The 16,866-nt window shown below is 50.1% G+C and overlaps 4 protein-coding genes across 4 annotated transcripts; 2 read left to right on the plus strand and 2 right to left on the minus strand.

Annotated features, from left to right (window-relative positions):
• Nucleotides 1-281: 281 nt before the first annotated feature.
• BDR25DRAFT_312534 (uncharacterized protein) lies at nt 282-1,198 on the minus strand (the record flags this gene model as incomplete). Its single annotated transcript, XM_033691304.1, has 3 exons — nt 282-750; nt 966-1,006; nt 1,106-1,198. The coding sequence occupies 3 exons, from the start codon at nt 1,196-1,198 to the stop codon at nt 282-284; spliced, it is 603 nt and encodes a 200-aa protein (XP_033550318.1).
• Nucleotides 1,199-3,581: 2,383 nt separating this feature from the next.
• Nucleotides 3,582-5,437, plus strand: BDR25DRAFT_352899 (uncharacterized protein; the record flags this gene model as incomplete). Its single annotated transcript, XM_033695076.1, has 15 exons — nt 3,582-3,610; nt 3,651-3,705; nt 3,730-3,825; nt 3,879-3,982; nt 4,016-4,133; nt 4,167-4,236; nt 4,269-4,328; nt 4,391-4,543; nt 4,579-4,699; nt 4,755-4,831; nt 4,863-4,881; nt 4,922-5,021; nt 5,081-5,113; nt 5,148-5,201; nt 5,255-5,437. The coding sequence occupies 15 exons, from the start codon at nt 3,582-3,584 to the stop codon at nt 5,435-5,437; spliced, it is 1,272 nt and encodes a 423-aa protein (XP_033550319.1).
• A 1,814-nt stretch (nt 5,438-7,251) lies between these two features.
• BDR25DRAFT_257954 (uncharacterized protein) lies at nt 7,252-10,297 on the plus strand. The gene is made up of 8 exons (XM_033686511.1): nt 7,252-7,641; nt 7,695-7,821; nt 8,470-8,734; nt 8,792-9,052; nt 9,102-9,229; nt 9,276-9,624; nt 9,684-9,793; nt 9,848-10,297. Exons 1-8 carry the CDS (start codon nt 7,599-7,601, stop codon nt 10,092-10,094), a joined length of 1,530 nt encoding a protein of 509 aa, XP_033550320.1. The 5' UTR covers nt 7,252-7,598; the 3' UTR covers nt 10,095-10,297.
• A 3,100-nt stretch (nt 10,298-13,397) lies between these two features.
• On the minus strand, nt 13,398-15,363 carry BDR25DRAFT_218191 (uncharacterized protein; the record flags this gene model as incomplete). The annotated part of the gene is made up of 2 exons (XM_033684921.1): nt 13,398-15,132; nt 15,179-15,363. 2 exons carry the CDS (start codon nt 15,361-15,363, stop codon nt 13,398-13,400), a joined length of 1,920 nt encoding a protein of 639 aa, XP_033550321.1.
• Between the last annotated feature and the right edge of the window lie 1,503 nt (nt 15,364-16,866).

A 16,866-nucleotide genomic window follows, 5' to 3' on the forward strand; every position in this document is an offset into this window, starting at 1 on the left:
GGACCAGTATACTACCTCCTCGCCCAACTATCCAGTAGCCAATGTATCAGCTCCCGGTATACCGATTTCAGATCCAGACCCACTGCCGTCATCAATAAACCTCAACACACCAACTGGATCCACGCCGGCATCAGCTTCTTGACCATCTGCGGAATGTGTCGTGCTAGTCACTCCAAAGCTTTACTTTCCGGTTTCCGTCGGTTTTTATTCGTCTTGTTTCCAGTTCCTGCGCTTGTTTATTTTTGTCTTCTCGGTAGGCCTTTTTGAGGGGATTCTGTTTGTTAAGTAAGTGTCATTGTCTTGGCTTCCAGTGGCTTTGCTTCTGACACATGTTCTCTATCTAGTGATTCCATCCCCGCTTCCCCGTCCCCATCCCTGTCCCAGTTATTGTGCCCTTCCAGCTCTTCACCCCCGTTCCCCACTCCCGTTCCCCACTCGCCCATATCTTCTCCTTCTAAGGTAGGCTCCCACATATCACCACGGCAAAAATCCTCGTCCATTGTTCGTTCACAAACCGTCATTGGACTCATCGCTCTCCGAGCGGAACCCGCATTCCAGCCAGCAATGAGGAACGGATCCTCTTTATTTTGAGATGGCTGTTGTGGGTTGGTGCAGCAGAGCCTTGATCTGGTTTTGGGCGAGAGGCCTTTGAGGAAGGTTGTGAGAGCTGGTGTTTTAAGAAATATGGATGTGGGTATGGGTATGCGTGGAGAAATATGGATGGACGTTTGATTCAATGTTTTCTTGGTGCTGAGCAGAGTAGGCAGGCAGCATTTGGACGTATTGGTATGGCAACGCTCTCATTGGAGGTACATACGTTACTTCACTTCATAGCTAGCTAGCATAATGCATGCATACATGCATTTACTTCCCTTCGTGGCTTGCAATCCCAGGATTCCTTAACTAATTATCGTAAAATCAGGCAAGCGGCACTTAGGATCCAATTTACTATGAACTACACTTACATGCCAGTTATCAAAGATTGAGAGCAATCGATAGGACTATGCTATCCAATCGACAGAGTTCGCAAAAGCTGATGATTGCATATTAATCAGTAATCGCCCGTCACCGTGGATTCTACCGCGAGATTTGCCTATCGAATTACCATATCTCTATTCTCTGTATCCGGTGTGGCGTATTGTTGAGCAATGGCCGGGCCGGATAGTTCTGAATCCCAGACCCTTAACTCTGGAGCCATCCAAAGTACGACGGCATGACAGATTAGGCATCTACTAGGAGTATACTGCGGCTATGGCCCCCACCTAGCAGTAATACCGTAGTTTTATCTATCAGCTCTGAGGCAAGTTATAAGCCTGGTGTAACAACTAAGGTTAGTAGTCCGACCGAGGCAGCCCTCCTGTCATCGTAGTGACCAGAATAAGTGGTACGATAGCTAGATGTTATGTCAATACAACCAAACTAGAAATAATTAAAATGGATGCATATAAATAGCCCAGGCAATATGGTCTTCAGCTCCCTTCTAGTCTGCATGAAACTGGCCAGAAAAGCAGGTAAAATCCCATTCCTTGAAGCTCGGATTGCACGAGGTTTTGGATTCACATTTGCTCCGATTTATCCAGCACCAGGGAGAAGATCGCAAGCTCGGCTGCTACCGAATGGAAACTCGATGATGATCATGTTCATCTCCGAATATGTACCTGGCACACTTTGCTTCCAAATATCTTAATTCTTCACTAGAAGATAATTTAAGCGCTGTAATTATATGTGGGCTAAATACATCCATGGAGGTTTATATGAAATTAGCTCTATTCTTAACTAAGAGATGCAGGGGCAGGGGTAGCGGGGTGGGGTTATGGCGTACTAGAATAAGTAATTTGCCGAGTGACGATCATGGGTAGTAGTCTGCTACAGAGGCAGAAAATCTCAGGGGTAAATGGCAGAGAAGATGGAAAAGATTCTACGTGCGTAGGAGTGTTTCTTTCAGAGCTGGAGGTTTGCTAAGTGAGAATCATGTTTGGTTTGTTAACATTTGTGGGGGCAAAGAAAGGGGGGAAGAGGAGAGGTGGAGTCTAAGCTGGGTAGAAGTATGGTATTGCTCTTTAGAATGGGTAATATGGTAGGTGAGGTGAGAATGAGGAACATTTTACGGTAGGTAGGGCAAGATAACTGTCGGAACACGGAGTAGTGGAGGGGGGGGGTTGGGGTCTAGGCGGGGTTGTGGTGGGCGACCTGGGACGGAAACAGGGCTTTGCTGCTGATGGATTACCGGAGAAACTGTAGTGTAGTTAGACATAAGTGGCCTTCAGGTGGCTAGGAAGGATGCTGATAACGAGAGACCGAGATCAAGATGCAAGATGGTGGAATTAAGAGATATTGGCGTATGGCATGGTGGGTTAGTGGCTAGGCGGTTTGGAATAAAGAGGTTTGGCATATATGCGTTGAGGGAGTGGCCGATTCATGACTGGCGGGCAGGCAGACAGGAACACAGATATTGTCTCCTAGAGATTGGGGAGGTTGAGGAATGTGCTTCATGGTTGGGGAACTGGCGGACAAGAGGGTGGTTTTGCATACCCTCAGCTAATGATAGACAAATGTTGTATAAAAGCCGCATGGAAACAATCAGATCGATGATGCAGCATCCGAACGCAAGCAATCTAGGGAGTGCGTTTACGCAAGTGCAGATTTGATAAATTGTCTAGGTAGGGTGTCACTCGCATTCTATGGAGGCAGTAATAACTACATACGTATGCACAGCCCTCTCCAAGCTTCTTTATCGGCGGTGGGGAGGAGAGGATATCTCTTCCATTGGAAAACAGTGGGTAGTGATGAAAAGGAGACTGGGGTTGAAGCCCTAGCCGTCGTACTAAATCACGATTCTTAGTCTTCGTCGATAATAATAGCATTCCGACGATCATTGATCTATCAAGTACGTTAGTCAGGTAGCAAGAAGTCGAGCCGCTATTTCGTAAAAATGTGGTAAAGGTATATCAGTGTCTGAAGGACCACATTAACCTATTCTGAGTTGCTGCCAGCCGCATATTTCGCTGTGGAGCGGAAGCCACCGTGGTGATTTCATTCCGTGAGCTGTCCTTTTGCGAATGCGAGACCTCGCGGATAGAGAGACATCAACCACTCTTGAAATCGTATGGTGGGAACTGAGATTAAAGCTTTTGGTTGAAGCACACACTCGCATCTTGCCGGTTGTCCGTCGGCCTTTCCTTATTCGATAGGGTTCGAACGCAGGCAGAATTCGGATTAATTGATGTCTCAGTGTATTGTAAGGATCCTCCCGATTATAATTCCTTCGAAGAAACTTGTCGACTCATTCACCAGTGAAAGTCGGCTGATATGAGACCTCAAGAACCCACTATGGGATGCGGGGAATCGTTGTTGGAGCGTTAGCAGCAGCAGGCCGTAAAAGTGAGGCTGGAGGAAAACTATAAATCGTGTTATGGCGAGGGCATGGGGCGAGTGTTATCCAGGCCCGCGCGCTCTAGTCGCAGAGCATGAAGAAATCTTACCCTTGGCGCTGGGCTGAAAAGTCGGTGGAGTGAAGGATCCCCTGTAAGAAAGAGGGGCAAAACGGGAGAGAAACAGCTTCAGGGAAATGAATGGTCACAATGACACTTAATATCGCCGACTTCGTGATGTTCGGCAATTTTTTCCTCGCCGAAGTCATGTTGGTGCAGGACGCAGAGAAGACACATGCTCATTCTGAATGCTGAAAGTCTCCCGCGTCAGGGCGTAAGTGGGACGATGACGGGATAGTTCAGCTTGAAAGAGCATATTAATGGATATCAGAGGCCGAGGAGCAAAAAGGAATTTCCTGGATTTGCTCATGTCTTGCGTAGAGGTTCAACAGGTGTTTGAACGAAAGCTTCCAACAAGGATTGCAATACCCATCCCAGCCGTCCTAGATCCTTCACGCAATATGTACTGTAGAAGCTCAGGGCGCTGAACAGAATTTGATGCCGGGAGTACAAAAAATACAATTACGGAATTTGCTTTGGCTTGCGCAACTGTAGCTACCAGCAATTGCGCCTGTGAGAGAAAGGGAAGCCTCAATTTCAGGAAATCGTACCACTGCTCTCTCAGGCGTTTCCTGTACGATAGCCCCACTAGAATTGAGGGGTCTTCCATTGACGGGCCGACTCGGATTGCCCAACGTCCACGTGTGTGCATGTACGCACTCCAATGCATCATAGATGGGCATAATTTTTGGTAGTCGTCATAACTGGGCTCTTATATTTGGGAATAGGCTGCGAGAAGGAGTAAGTGATGTAAGAACGGGTGGATAGACACCGAAGACGAGAAGAGACTCTGGAAGGCAGGGGATAATTTGAATATGCCCCAGACGGCACTTCTCGGTCGGCTGTATTACTTCTAGGAGGGTGACCCCTCACTTTTGCTCAAGTTGTGCGTGTTCCAGAATATGTTCGCATTGATGATTCCTCCTTGGCACTCCGTATATTGTGGGAGAGCGTCAGAATGTTTGTCGGCGCTGGACAAGGTTGCCTTAAGCGGTCCGATAGCCTACGCACAGGCCTTATTCCGCAACGGGTCGCGCCGGAAGGGAATACTGGTCCTCAGGAGACATAGGTCACACATGTTTCTGAGCTGTCAAGGCGAGGCCGGAGAGGGGAACCGTGTATGAAGTGGATGAAGATGGTTGCATTAAAGCGAAGGAGATGAGCGCAGGGGGTAATGGAAACAACACTATCGAGTGTAGCATTCCCCAGTGCAAATATACGGAATAACCTTAAGTAACGGAGAAATCCATGGGGGGAACGGAGCACCAGATGGTGTTGGTCTAGGATGTGTGGAAGAAGTGCTGTGAAGTGGCGTGATTTTGGAGACCAGTGCGGCTTTTGTGGAGGCATAAATTCAAATAAACTTTGAAGGGCAAGAGATCGACGCCCGGTGTGAAATTCTTACATGACAAATGCTAAGTGGTGAGAAGCGGCGACTTGGTCTGGAGGCATGCGATGGTATCCAGAGATCATATTTTACTGCCAGATAACCGAGAAACAAAGCCAGCAGTTATCGTGCTTCCGACTTCTGTGGGAGCAAAGAGCTGAGACACTGAGGATCAGTAATTCCTCTTGACATGTGAATCCAGCCATATAAAACGGAGGCGTGGCAAGCTCTGTCCGTAAATGATGGCACGAAAGGGGGGGTGGATGGAGTTTGCGGATATGGCTGAATCCGGTGCCGAAGGCTCGGGACATGAATGGCAAACCGTTGCCACGAAGCCAGGAGATCGGGAACACTAGGCACGTGCGCCCTATGACAGGGCAAATTGACGACGTCGCCGTTACCAGTGAAGAGCCAGCGGAGAGCAGCAGCCACCAATAACACAAATAAGAGTTGGTACCCTTGCTTCGAAGCTTGCATCCCCAAACGTGATGTTCCCGCTACGATCCTTCTAAAAGCGCAAACCATCGAATTATCTACCACCTACAGGAGACAATGTTGAAGTGAGGGAGGATTCATAGCGCACGATGTGGCGAGGCCGCTTGACTGCCAAGTTTGTGCCAAATTCGCTGGTGTTGGGAGCATAGCAAATTGTTTATGACGGTCCAGGGGCAGTGGCGCTAAGTAGTGCCCGAGCACAGCTCGGTCTAGGTTCCGGGGAAGATTTAGCGCGGGATAACGATCTACAGACGCATGTAGTTGAACTGTGCCTGGCGCTGCGTTTCGGCCAGATTAAGGTTGGGTAAAGGATGGATAAGGTTGGTGAAGGTATGCGGGGAATAGATGGCTGCTCCAGGCAAATGGAAAGAGCAAGCTTGAGCATGAAAAGGAGTCTTCAATACCTCTGAGCACATCTATTCCATGGAAATGCGGCATAACAACCACTAATCAGCACTTATACATGTACTACGCGAGTAGAATGTCTTGAGTGCGACGATCCTCCCAGCACTAGCAAGACGAGACGCAGCAGATCTGCGGGCAGCTACAACGGTAAAATACTCGGGCAAATAGCGGCGCGAGACATTAGACTCGTTAGAAGGCTGCGGCGTTGCGCAATTGCTCGCCGCTCGTGCAAAGGCCTCCTTCACAGAATTCAAAGTGGTTTCCAAGAACGGCTCGCCTGTTGCCCCCATCCAGGCGGCTGTATCGCCTAAATTGGAGTATGGCTTGTACATTCTGTTTGAGGAAAAGCGGGCGAAATGTCTTCCACCCAGACAGCTGCGACATGGTGATGTCTGGGAACGGAGAAGTCCAATAGGCGGTCATTTGAAAGCAGCCTTTGACAGAAAGACGCGCGCATCGTGGTGGAGATGAGGTTATTGAGCTGAGGTTATTGAGCTGGTTTTGCCTTCTGGACTAATCTGCATGGCGGCGGGAGATAGGCCACTGGTGTGGGAACCGTTGAATGGAAGATACCGATCTTATCATGCAAGTGCAGTCAAAGTTAGAGCAACTCTTTGTGCAGTATCTAGTCAGTCATTGAGACTACTACTGAAATGGTCTTCTCACAACACCAACTCTGAAAAGTCCCGGGTGACCCATCAGAAATGAATGCAGGAGCCTGACTACGTTGCCTTGGCATGTGAATACTGTCGAGGATGTGTGGCAGGGCATTGTGTTGCAATACCGTGATGTGAGGCTTGGACTGAGTCCGCTTCCCCAGTTGATACTTAGTGGAGATGCGATTTGACGAAGCTGATGGCGATGCACACAGCCCTGCTAAAAACAAAAGCACGTCATAGTGTTTAGGTGTCGAGTGTCTTGATCGCAGTCCGCACTGCAGATCACCAGTGCAGTGAGGGAGCACGGCCGGCCAGCTGAGACGCCAGTTATCGGTCCGACTGCAGATTATCGTTTTGCCGGCTTTGGTTTACGACATCCGCTTGGTGGGAAAGAGAACCTGGGTGACAAGCAGCCCAAAGCCCACCCTTGAGCGACGGCGTGCTCTCTTGAGGGTCTAGAACGTTGCTGAATGTGCCCTACCTGAGAAGTGCTGGTCGATCTGGGAGTCAATTGCCGCACGTCAGGTCGAGTTGTCCAGCCTGCAGCGTCGTGGACGGCATCGAAATCATACATCCTCAAAGCCCTCGCAAGCTGTTGCGAACACTTCCAAGCTGAGAGGTCCCGAATAAAGTGGAATAGGACGTCTTGGTGGAGCAAGAGAGCCACAGCACAGTGCTGGTGGTGACGCGCAGGAGTGGCAACAGGCTCGAGAATTCAAACGGGTAAGCCCTGTCCCAGTGCGCTTCCCAACCACTGATTCTGGTGAGATTTGATGTGACATCTGGGCAGTGCGGAGAGCGCCGAGCTGGCCTATTCCGGCAGTGCCGTCAGTCAAGCCGACTTCCCCGCGGTTGTTGGCTGTGGTACGCTAGACACTAGATCCGACCTGCTTCCGCCTCCTTCACTCGCGTTTAGGTGAGCGAGGCATTTCGAAATCCGTCCCAGTTCGCGGTCCTTGTCAGCACCTAGCAGTGTGAACGTCAGAGTTGGTCGACCCCCATGGTTGGCCCATCTGCAACGCTCTAGCGGTCGTTATTATAGAGAGTAAATCCCCGAGACGCAGGGCTGATCACATCCAGGGTCCCAGCGTATAGAATCTCCTCCTGCATCTATCTCGACCGCCCAATATATTCCTCTTCTTGATTGTTTTGCCCAGAGACATGCTCGCATTCATGTCTTCAGAATCATCAAATTCGTCTCCAGGTAAGCGCAACGCAAACCCGAGAAATTCACACAGCCACTGAAGTCCCTCTCAGGGGTGAGCTATTGGTACGGGAACAATCCCTCAACTGGATTAGCAGGTGCTCTGCCGCAGGACGGTTCAAACCCCCGAATGATGCGGCGGGCTTCGGAGGCGGTAATTGATTCGTACGTGGGACATAGGTAAGCCGAACGTCTTCTCCAGTTGTCCTTCTAAGGTTGCGTGCTACGGCGGTACTTTCGCCTTCCCTGGACCAACCTATCGTGACTTCTCAACGGCGGCCCTGGCTTAGGGACACTTCTTGCACGCCTACGCCATCACTTCTTCATATCAACATCGGGGTCCCAGAATGGCAGAGTCTGCTTTTCCACCTACGCTTTACCGTTGAACTTGGAGCCACTTGGCAAACTGTCAAGGCAGTCAGAGAGATGTATTCCTGACATCAGCGCCGAGCCTCAGGTCCTCTAGGGTATCCATCAGAAATTACCTTGCCAAAGTTGGGAACTTTCGTTACAGTTTTTTTTCATGGAGCGAGAATGGCCTAAGGGGAGACTCTCCATATAGCTGCCGAGTACCGGACAGTGGGTAAATTTCCGTGTGTTGCGGGATAAAGGACTCCGGGCTCGGCACTCGAAGTCTACTCCTAAAGAACTTTGTGACTAGACCTTTCTTCGAAAGCCCTGCGTGGCCAATTGCTGGATTACAATGGCCACCCGAGGAGCAAGACCCGAATGGGATCGAGGCGCCAGACATGGATGTCGGCTGGCGTACGTTGCAAGGGTTTCGGAGTCTGCTTGAAGCGGCATGATATAGAACTGACGAGGATACAGCCAGGATCCAATTGGATGGGATCAGAGAGACAGCCCCCTCTATATCGACACATCTTCAGTCCCAGCACTCGAAATTCGACCGCAGTCGTCGTCGTCGACGCCAATTCACAAGGCCCCTCTAGCCCCTAAGCAGGGCCTTGGGGGACATCTAGGAGGTTCAAGACCTCAACACCAGTCGCCAATCTCGGGGACATATGCGTTGCGTACTCCAAGAGGAAAGATAACCTCCATCGCTTGCGAAAGTTGCAGGAAACGCAAATCAAAGGTATATACCAAGTCATCCTGGAATCCTGGGGATTGTTCTCTGACAATAGTCGTCCAGTGCGACGGGGTTAGGCCGAAATGCAACACTTGTCAATCGAAGAACCTTTCGTGCTTTTATGATGTCGCCGAAGATGGCAAGACCACCACCCAGTTGCGGGCGCATGTCAGACGGCTGGCGAAGGAGCTGGATGATATGAAATCGATCGTATCGTTGTTGGCTATGGCGCCTGATCGGGCGACCGCTGTGAATTGGGCGAACGAGCTGGAGAAGAATGGGTTCGCACATCACTCAGCCGAAGAAATTAAAAAATCCCTTCAGGTGCGTGAGAACCTTATTCAAAAAGCAACTGCATCCTCACCTCGCCCAGGATTTCCACGAGCAACAGCGTCAGATACCGGAACAGGAATCCCTGAGTACACCTGGCAGTGAATCGTACCAACAGCCACCGCAAAGTCTGGCGCCATCATCCTATGACGGGTCATCACGAGACGACAGGTAAGATCCAGTGCCGAGTAGATGTCGCAGTAACTGACGGATCCAGAAGCCGAGAACAAAGCCAGCCGGCACTGAGCTTTCAACCCGAAACTGCAATAGACGCCGCATCGTCATTCAACTATCACAATGCGGCTTCAAGCGAGGTGGGAAAATTTAGCTTCGATTGTGCGTTTTACAGAAGGACAAAACGAGAAATGGTTGCAAATGGATGGGACGAAGTACAAATATTCGGCCGAAGCGAAATTGATGTCGACACTATCCTTTTGGGATTCATGGATCCCCAAGACGGACAGCCTGTACCCACCTGGTCCTCACGGACAGTGAACAAAATTCTCCCTGCGGCACCTGTCCCAATTCGACTAGCTTCGACATATCTTTTGACTAAAATGATGAGGGTATGTCTTCCTCTTCACTCCACTAAGTAGACTCGCTGCTAATCCAATCATTCCTTTAGTGGCTCATATGGCCGAGTGTCGAGAATATGAACGCGATGCCGGATTGGCTGATGCCGCTCGCAAGACAGGACTGTTCGCCGTATGATATCCTAGTAGATCTTCTTCCTTGGTGAGACCTTCCATCCAAGCTCTTGCCCTGGTCATTTTTCGCTGATGACTCCAGGCCACAATTGCGACAATATCTGTATCGACATCCTGGAGATTTTGTCGTAGGAGCCTTTATCGGCTTCGTTGGGTTAAATTGGCCATACGCGGATGATGCCTGCCATTACTGGGATATCGAGTCTGGGTGTACGCGGATGACCCCGCTGTTTGAGAATCACGTCAGTGATTTGAACAACTGGACATTAGATGCCAAAGCCTTGGAGATCATGCCCCAGCTTGAGGGCATAGTGCCCGTAAAAGTATGACCAAAAAGGGGTGATAACGGAGTCCGAGTGTGTCGTCTCTTTCCATGAACTGATTCTTGTACTTCTTGCTGGGGCCTATCGGAATGTTTTGTTCGTATAGCTGGCTTTGGCTCCGTAATGACCTGCATGGTGGCTGTCTTGAATGCTTTATTCAAATGTATAGTAAGAAACAAACGAAAATATGAGAGTGAAGAAGATCGAACTAACCGCCTACCTGCATGTTTTGTCACGAGAGAGCCGCGAGGTCGATATATATAACAAACCAGCCCCCTGGCCAACGGGAACAAACGACGAAGGGGCGCTAGGCCAAGCCGGAAGATTGTATCCTCGATCGATCAGGGAAGCCACACCTTTCCGCCAGTGCCGATGCAAAATCGGTCGACTTGCCCTCACACCCAAGACGATCCCGCTAAGAGCCTCACCACCACGCCGCAACCTCCACCATCGAATCTAAGGTTCCAATTCATATTCCATGCCTAGAATGCCATTGGACGCCTCATACTTCCTCCGATTTGAACGCCTTGTCTCATGCAACCCTCTTTATGAGAAAGATTTCCATCTACTTCAACATACAATCGGCTTCACGGCATCATGCAACACCTCTCATGCGCGCAAAGGTGCTTTTCATTCCAATTTGTAGGATCGGACCTAGTGCTACCTTGCTTTTGTCAATGAGGAACCAGTTGTGCTATTCTTTTGACCAGCTGGTGGACGCCATGCCTGCACCAGGCATCCACATCTGGCAACCACATCTAGCATCCCCTGCGCTCCTCTATGCTATCGTTGGAAGGCAAAGTTGTATCTCCGCACACGTGGCAGGTCATCCGAGCCGCCGCGACGCGATTTTTAAACCGGAATGAAATACCATTTTCTTGCAGCCTTTACCAGAGCGTTGGGATCTTTCTGAAGCTAGAAAGCATCTAGCGCCACACCATCGTTCCCATCCGCGGAACGATCCATCCGGAGGAAGCCTGGTACACTATACCTTGTTGCTTCTTTTAGAACTCAGGAGCGATACCTCGGCTCCAATCTCAGGGCTCACGCGAGACGCTGTAGAAGTCTTCCCGCAACTACGAGTGCTCCGCAATCAACACTATACCTCGCCGATCGGATCTGCAACTGCGCTGTAACACCCCCACAAAGAGCGAGGCTTATGAGTTTCTACCTTACATCTTCTCGAGTCATATTCGTGCAGTATTTACTTCTGGCCTCACAAAGCCGTACAACTGGGTTCCTGGCTCCTGTCGTTTGAGGTGTTTGTTTACGAGCTCAATCAGCAGCACACTTTTGCATGTTGTGCAGTTTGGAGAAGTCCATCACCTCCAAGGGTCTCAGCTTTAGTCACCGGAAGTAATGGGAAGTGTGCGAGTAAGTCCGTTCTCATTTACTTGCTACCATCCACCGTTCACCGACCCGAACAGCTGGAGACGGAGGGCGACTACTGAACGTACCTCAATCGCAAATGAAGGTTTACAACGAAAAGATTCAGATACTGAATCGTCTCACTAACCAAGCAGTGTCTTGACTAGATGCACTATCGGGATACCACATGATGGATGGCTTTTCCTGGAAGCCATCATATTTTCTTTTCTATGCCGTTCGTATTCTTGCGGGTTCAACCCTGTCATTTCCTAACCATCATTATCCGATTGCAGCAGCCATAACCTCAATCGTGAAACCTCCAATATCACCAATCATTCCTGAACCTTAATTTCAATGGTCAAATTCGAAATACTCATATTTTATACACTCATCACCATCATGAAAGCATATTGGAGTAAGTCTTCATTTCGCACCCTCAATGCCAAGATCATCCCTATTATTCACCTATTGTTCTCAACTTCTGAAAGATATTCATGTGCCTCAAAGGTACATGACTGTTCTTTTGGCTCATTTTACTTTCAACCATATCTTGCTCCATGAAGCGCACCTTAACGAATCCAAGGTTTCCAGCTTCGTTGACGCATGCCAAACTTATCGCCTGTTTTCATTCCATTTTGTTGTGGAAACTTAATCTGATATCGTCATAATGGCAACCTTTCGAAGACGCGAACTGTCCGCGGGGAAGAATACATCCTCATCCTATGATCGTCACTACGTCAAGACATCCCCAGACTATATACCGCTCCCTGTCAACCTCCTTGCCAAAGGACTCCTACGGCCCCGTTTAACTGGCAATACATAAGCCCTTCCTAGAGACGGACCCATCATTATCAAACAATCCGGCTTCCTCAACCCATCTACAAGGCGCCCTCGATTACCCCCTCAGCTCATTCCATTTGCCAGGTCTGTACTGGGCCGTATTTACCAGATCTCACAAGATTACTGTGGTCGACAGAGTCGGGATGCACAACCCCCACAAGCGCTCTCTTGGGATAATGGGCAAACCTGCTAGCCCACCTCCGACACCTGCAGACATGACGTAATTGCCGCATGCATACGGAATTGAGGGACTAGGGACACCAAGGCGCATTTCTTATGCCATTTCCCGTCTGCTTTAAGCAAATCTGCGATTGAATACCACGAAATTTAGGACTTAGATATGCATACCCAGGTTAGGTAGAAAGAGGAGACGTGGGAGGGCTGGGAAGAAGCTGGAGAGGTAGATACCGATTTACATTGATACTTCACCTTCCAGACCACTATTGCGGTTCCAGCTTCGTGGACCTCTTGCTTCGGGAAGACCACTATATGCGGGTGATAGTATTTAAGACTATCTTCGCACTGCCGTATCTTCAGGAAACTCTGACAAACGAATGTCCGGGACCCAGGCCCTCTTTGAAGATTACATTTATGAGTACCATGGCCGACAGGTATGTGCTGTGTGCATGCTTAAGTAAATTACCGCACAAGCATCATGATGGAGTCGAATTGGTTTCACAAAAGCTTCCATTGATTTCGGTTGATTGCTCTTCATGGAACAGGGACGGAAGAAAGAAGAAAGAGAGAAAAAGGGTCAGGTATCTCAGAAGGAAAGAGCAGATTGGAAAAAAGGGTAAAATAAACACAGAAAAGAAAGAAAGTGGAAGTGAACTAGTCGAAAATTAGGAGAAGGTACTGACTACCGATCCATCATAACCTTAACGGACTGGCATAAATGAACCCCTAGATGAGAGGAAAAGCCCACAACCGGATCTAGAACCAGGAGGACCTGCTCCAACACCAACGACCGCGCCTGCTTCGGTGTGCCATTCTATTCAGCACACCTAAAAAATATTGACACGTAACTGAATAATCAAACACACATATCCTTACGCCTACACGCCATCAATCCATCTAACCCTAAGCACCGCTACCCTCACCTCATCGTGTAACCCGCCGAATCCAAATCGCGCTCTCAGTCCCATTCGGATCCTCCCTCTCCCTCTTCTTCCACGCTCTATGCAGCCTCAACCCAACATCGTGTTCTTCACGCCGAATCTCTGCCAACTCATCTTCAAAGTCCTTCTTCCTCCTCTCCACGATGCGCATTCGTCGGAAGTCTGTGACGAGGGGATTCGAGGGGGCTTGGGCATTTAAGTCTTGAAGGAGGCGGTTTACGTTCGAGCGACGGAGACGGAGGTCGTCGAGTTGCGCTTCGAGAATGTCGACGTGGTCTGCGGCACTGATTTCCGTGGGTGGACGCGGAAGCGCCTTTTGCGTATTTGTGGAGAAGGTGGACAAGGGGCGCGGGGAGGGAGGATCGGAAGTCATGGTTCGGGGGCGTGCAGTGGATGAAGTTATGGGCTTGCGGGTTGGGAGTTTGTCGGAGGCTTGGACGGGGCGACGACGGTTTAGGATGGAGGATGCGAGTTCTTGGGCCGAGGTTGGGATCGGTGGCGGAGGGGATGGCGGTGGAGATTGCTGGTATGTGGTGCTGGTATTATACGTTGTCCAACTGAACCGACTGGCTAGTCCGTTGTCCTTACTCGATGTCGATCCTGGCGTCCCTTCAATCGACTTCCTCACAACTTTGGTGTTTGGAGGGGTAGAGTGCGGCTGCAAGGGTCCTTGCTTCGATCCGTGGTACTCATTCGCCGGATGCTGAGCGTTCGTTGGCGTGATTGGACTAGGATACACGTACGGATTCTTTTGCTGGGTAATTCCAGGGTGATTTGGACTGACGGGAGAAGCCAAACTCCTGGGTGGTGAATTCCTCCCGACTTTGAGAGGCACCACTGGTTTAATGGGGTCTTCATGCATGTCCGCTTCCGTATCCTCTTCTGCGACGGGTGTTGTGTCAGCCGCAACTGGAACTCGCTTGACTGTGGTTGGAACCGAAAGCGACACCCCAGCCTTATTTTTAGTTCCTCCGCTGGCACTTTTGACACCTGCATCTGGGGCATTCTTTCGTGCATACTGGAATGGCTCCTTTGTGGGCTGGTTTTTTAAAGGCGCAACAATTTCAACTCGTCCGCTGGCTCCCTTCCACGGTTCGCGAGGTTTGGGTAACGTTGTGTCTACGGGCGAGGGTGATTTCGTTCCGAAACGACTCGCGCGTTCTGAGAAAGAATTTGCGTTCTTTTTAGTCTGTTCCTGTGGGCCGCTAGAAACGGAGACTTGATACCCCATCGGTCGGCGTTCGGCACCAGGGGGTAGAGAACCCTTCACGTAGTTGGCAGGATTCACCTGTGCCGCTTTACCTTCAGGAGCAGGTTCACCAGAGTATTCATCCCAGCGTACTTTGCTGTTCGGTGCTACTTTTCCACCCCAGAACTTCTGCGTGCTTTGGCTTTCCTTGTCGCGGATGATGCTAGGTACCTTGCGCAGAACAGGAATGTTGCTGGCTCCGCCTGATGGTGCGCGTTTGCCGCGGCTTTCGTCAACGGGAGACACATCACGCATGGAGCGAAATCGTCGTGGTGGGTCTTGGTTACGGTGATAGCGTTCAGGCTCAGGAGAGCTAGGGGGTGATACGTCCACCAAACCGGAAGGAGGGCCAGCCGTGGGATTGTAGTCGTATCCCAGTCCTGGTGAGGGCTGCGAGTAGATCGAGGAGACAGTCGGGGCGTCCGACGCACGGTGGTTGCGAGAAGCTCGTGGTGCTGATAGAGTGTTGCTGTTTGTGGTAAGCAGAGAGAAGTGGAGGAGGCGAGGGAACCAACTTTGTCTGAGGTGGATAGCCTGAGGCACCACCTGAGGCATAGGGCTGATAATTGGCATTCTGGGCGGCATCGGAGACATTGGCCATGTGCCTGAGTTGATCCTCGTCGTAGGTGGTTTCGACAAGCACAGGATTGCCTATTTGCTTCTCTTTTTCCCGGCCGTGACCCTGGAACCGTTTCCACATAATTAACCCTACTGAAACGTACGTTAGCGAGGTTCACGTTGGCTTAGGAGAACAAGTATCAAACACAATACGACGAAGGAAAGTCAAAAAGTTGCTAGATCCCTAAAAGGGTTCCCCGGATGGTTCTGTGTCTTGTTCGGGCTGTTCTCGATGCAGGTTGCCAGCTATCCCCGGAAGTAGTGCGTTGGTGGTAGACCTTTGGGCAGGAGGCGGAGGGTTCTTTTCGGAAACGAATTTTGGAGTGTGTAAATTCAATCATGTTCTTAGATTCTCTGTGCCGTAATACACTGGGAGGGACTTTCGCTTCAGTTTTGACATCTTTCACTGTCTCTCGGAGCTTAGAATGTAGCTGAATGCAAGGACTAGTGAGACAAGCCGAAAACAAAAAGGAGAACTTCGATAATGGTGGCTGTCCCAGATCACCTGTCGAAGTGAATTATTGAGAACGGAAGACAAATAATGCTGAGGAGCATCAAGACAGATGTCACCCGCTGCCTGTCCTTTGGAAGATCTACGTAGATTCGCCTATGGTCCTGCAGTGAAGGAAGGGTTTCCAGGGTATTTGTTTATGTCGGAGAGAAGGCAGCAGTAGGAATGGGATCGGAGTAGACTATTTAGGAACGAGTGCAGGGACCAAAGAAGGGGCCAGAATCCGGCGATCGTTGGAGAGAGATGCCAGAGATGGAAACGAAATAGAGAATGTAGAAGAGGCTAGGAAGATACATACCAATTACAATATTAATCAAAAAGGACTATACAGATGCCTGCCTGATATGCTGCTACTTGGGTATCCAACAAAGAAGTGAAGGTTAGAAGGGAGCGACGGGCAACAACACGCAGGATCGCACCGAGGTGAAGGAAAGGAAGCAGTCGGATTCAGATCCTCGGGACGCGGGGGGCAAGGGACTGCGTTTTGAGGCGCAGCAACTTCTTTGTGCTACCTTAGTGTGGTCGACACCCCGTGGGAGAGTCGGAGAGCACCAGAGCGGCTGCGACGGTTCGACAGAGAAGAACAAATGTTTTTGTAGTTTCGAGGTCAGAACTTCGGTGGACGAATGGGGAGCTGTCTAGACGACCGAAATGATGTGTTTTGTTGCGTTTCAGGGACTTAGTCGGCGTTTCAGAATGATTTGCGAGGGCTTGTTGCTGGTCGAACGGCGTCAAGAACAGCGTTGTGCTCGCGAGAGCCTCGTGTTGGGTATTTATGGGGGCAAAGGGACCTTTCAAGGTGGATCTGGTGTTGTCTGGTGGAGTGATGTGTTAGGGTTGTGGGGAGGTTATGAGAGGACGCCGGGCATTGATATTGCATGAATGACACCCAGCGGATTTGGGACGGCTCTTATTTCACTTTTATCACTGGGCACTCTCCTTTACCGTCGTGTGCTCAGGGGCACGACTGCGAGACGACCAAATTCGGGCAAATGCAGGATGACTAACAGCGGGCGATGAAGATCACTGGACGTGAGCAGGTCGGGCTTCCGCGCTGCTTGTTGTTGGTTGACG

Source organism: Lindgomyces ingoldianus (genome assembly GCF_010093535.1).
Source record: "Lindgomyces ingoldianus strain ATCC 200398 unplaced genomic scaffold BDR25scaffold_9, whole genome shotgun sequence".
Lineage (NCBI taxonomy): Eukaryota > Fungi > Ascomycota > Dothideomycetes > Pleosporales > Lindgomycetaceae > Lindgomyces > Lindgomyces ingoldianus.

What these genes read in the sequence shown, in the direction of transcription:
- BDR25DRAFT_257954 (XM_033686511.1), top strand. Translation starts at nt 7,599, where the DNA reads ATGCTCGCATTCATGTCTTCAGAATCATCAAATTCGTCTCCAG. An exon ending in GATTCGTACGTGGGACATAG is followed by an intron (nt 7,822 to 8,469) that starts GTAAGCCGAACG and finishes ACGAGGATACAG; the next exon opens with CCAGGATCCAATTGGATGGG. An exon ending in CTAGTAGATCTTCTTCCTTG is followed by an intron (nt 9,794 to 9,847) that starts GTGAGACCTTCC and finishes TGATGACTCCAG; the next exon opens with GCCACAATTGCGACAATATC.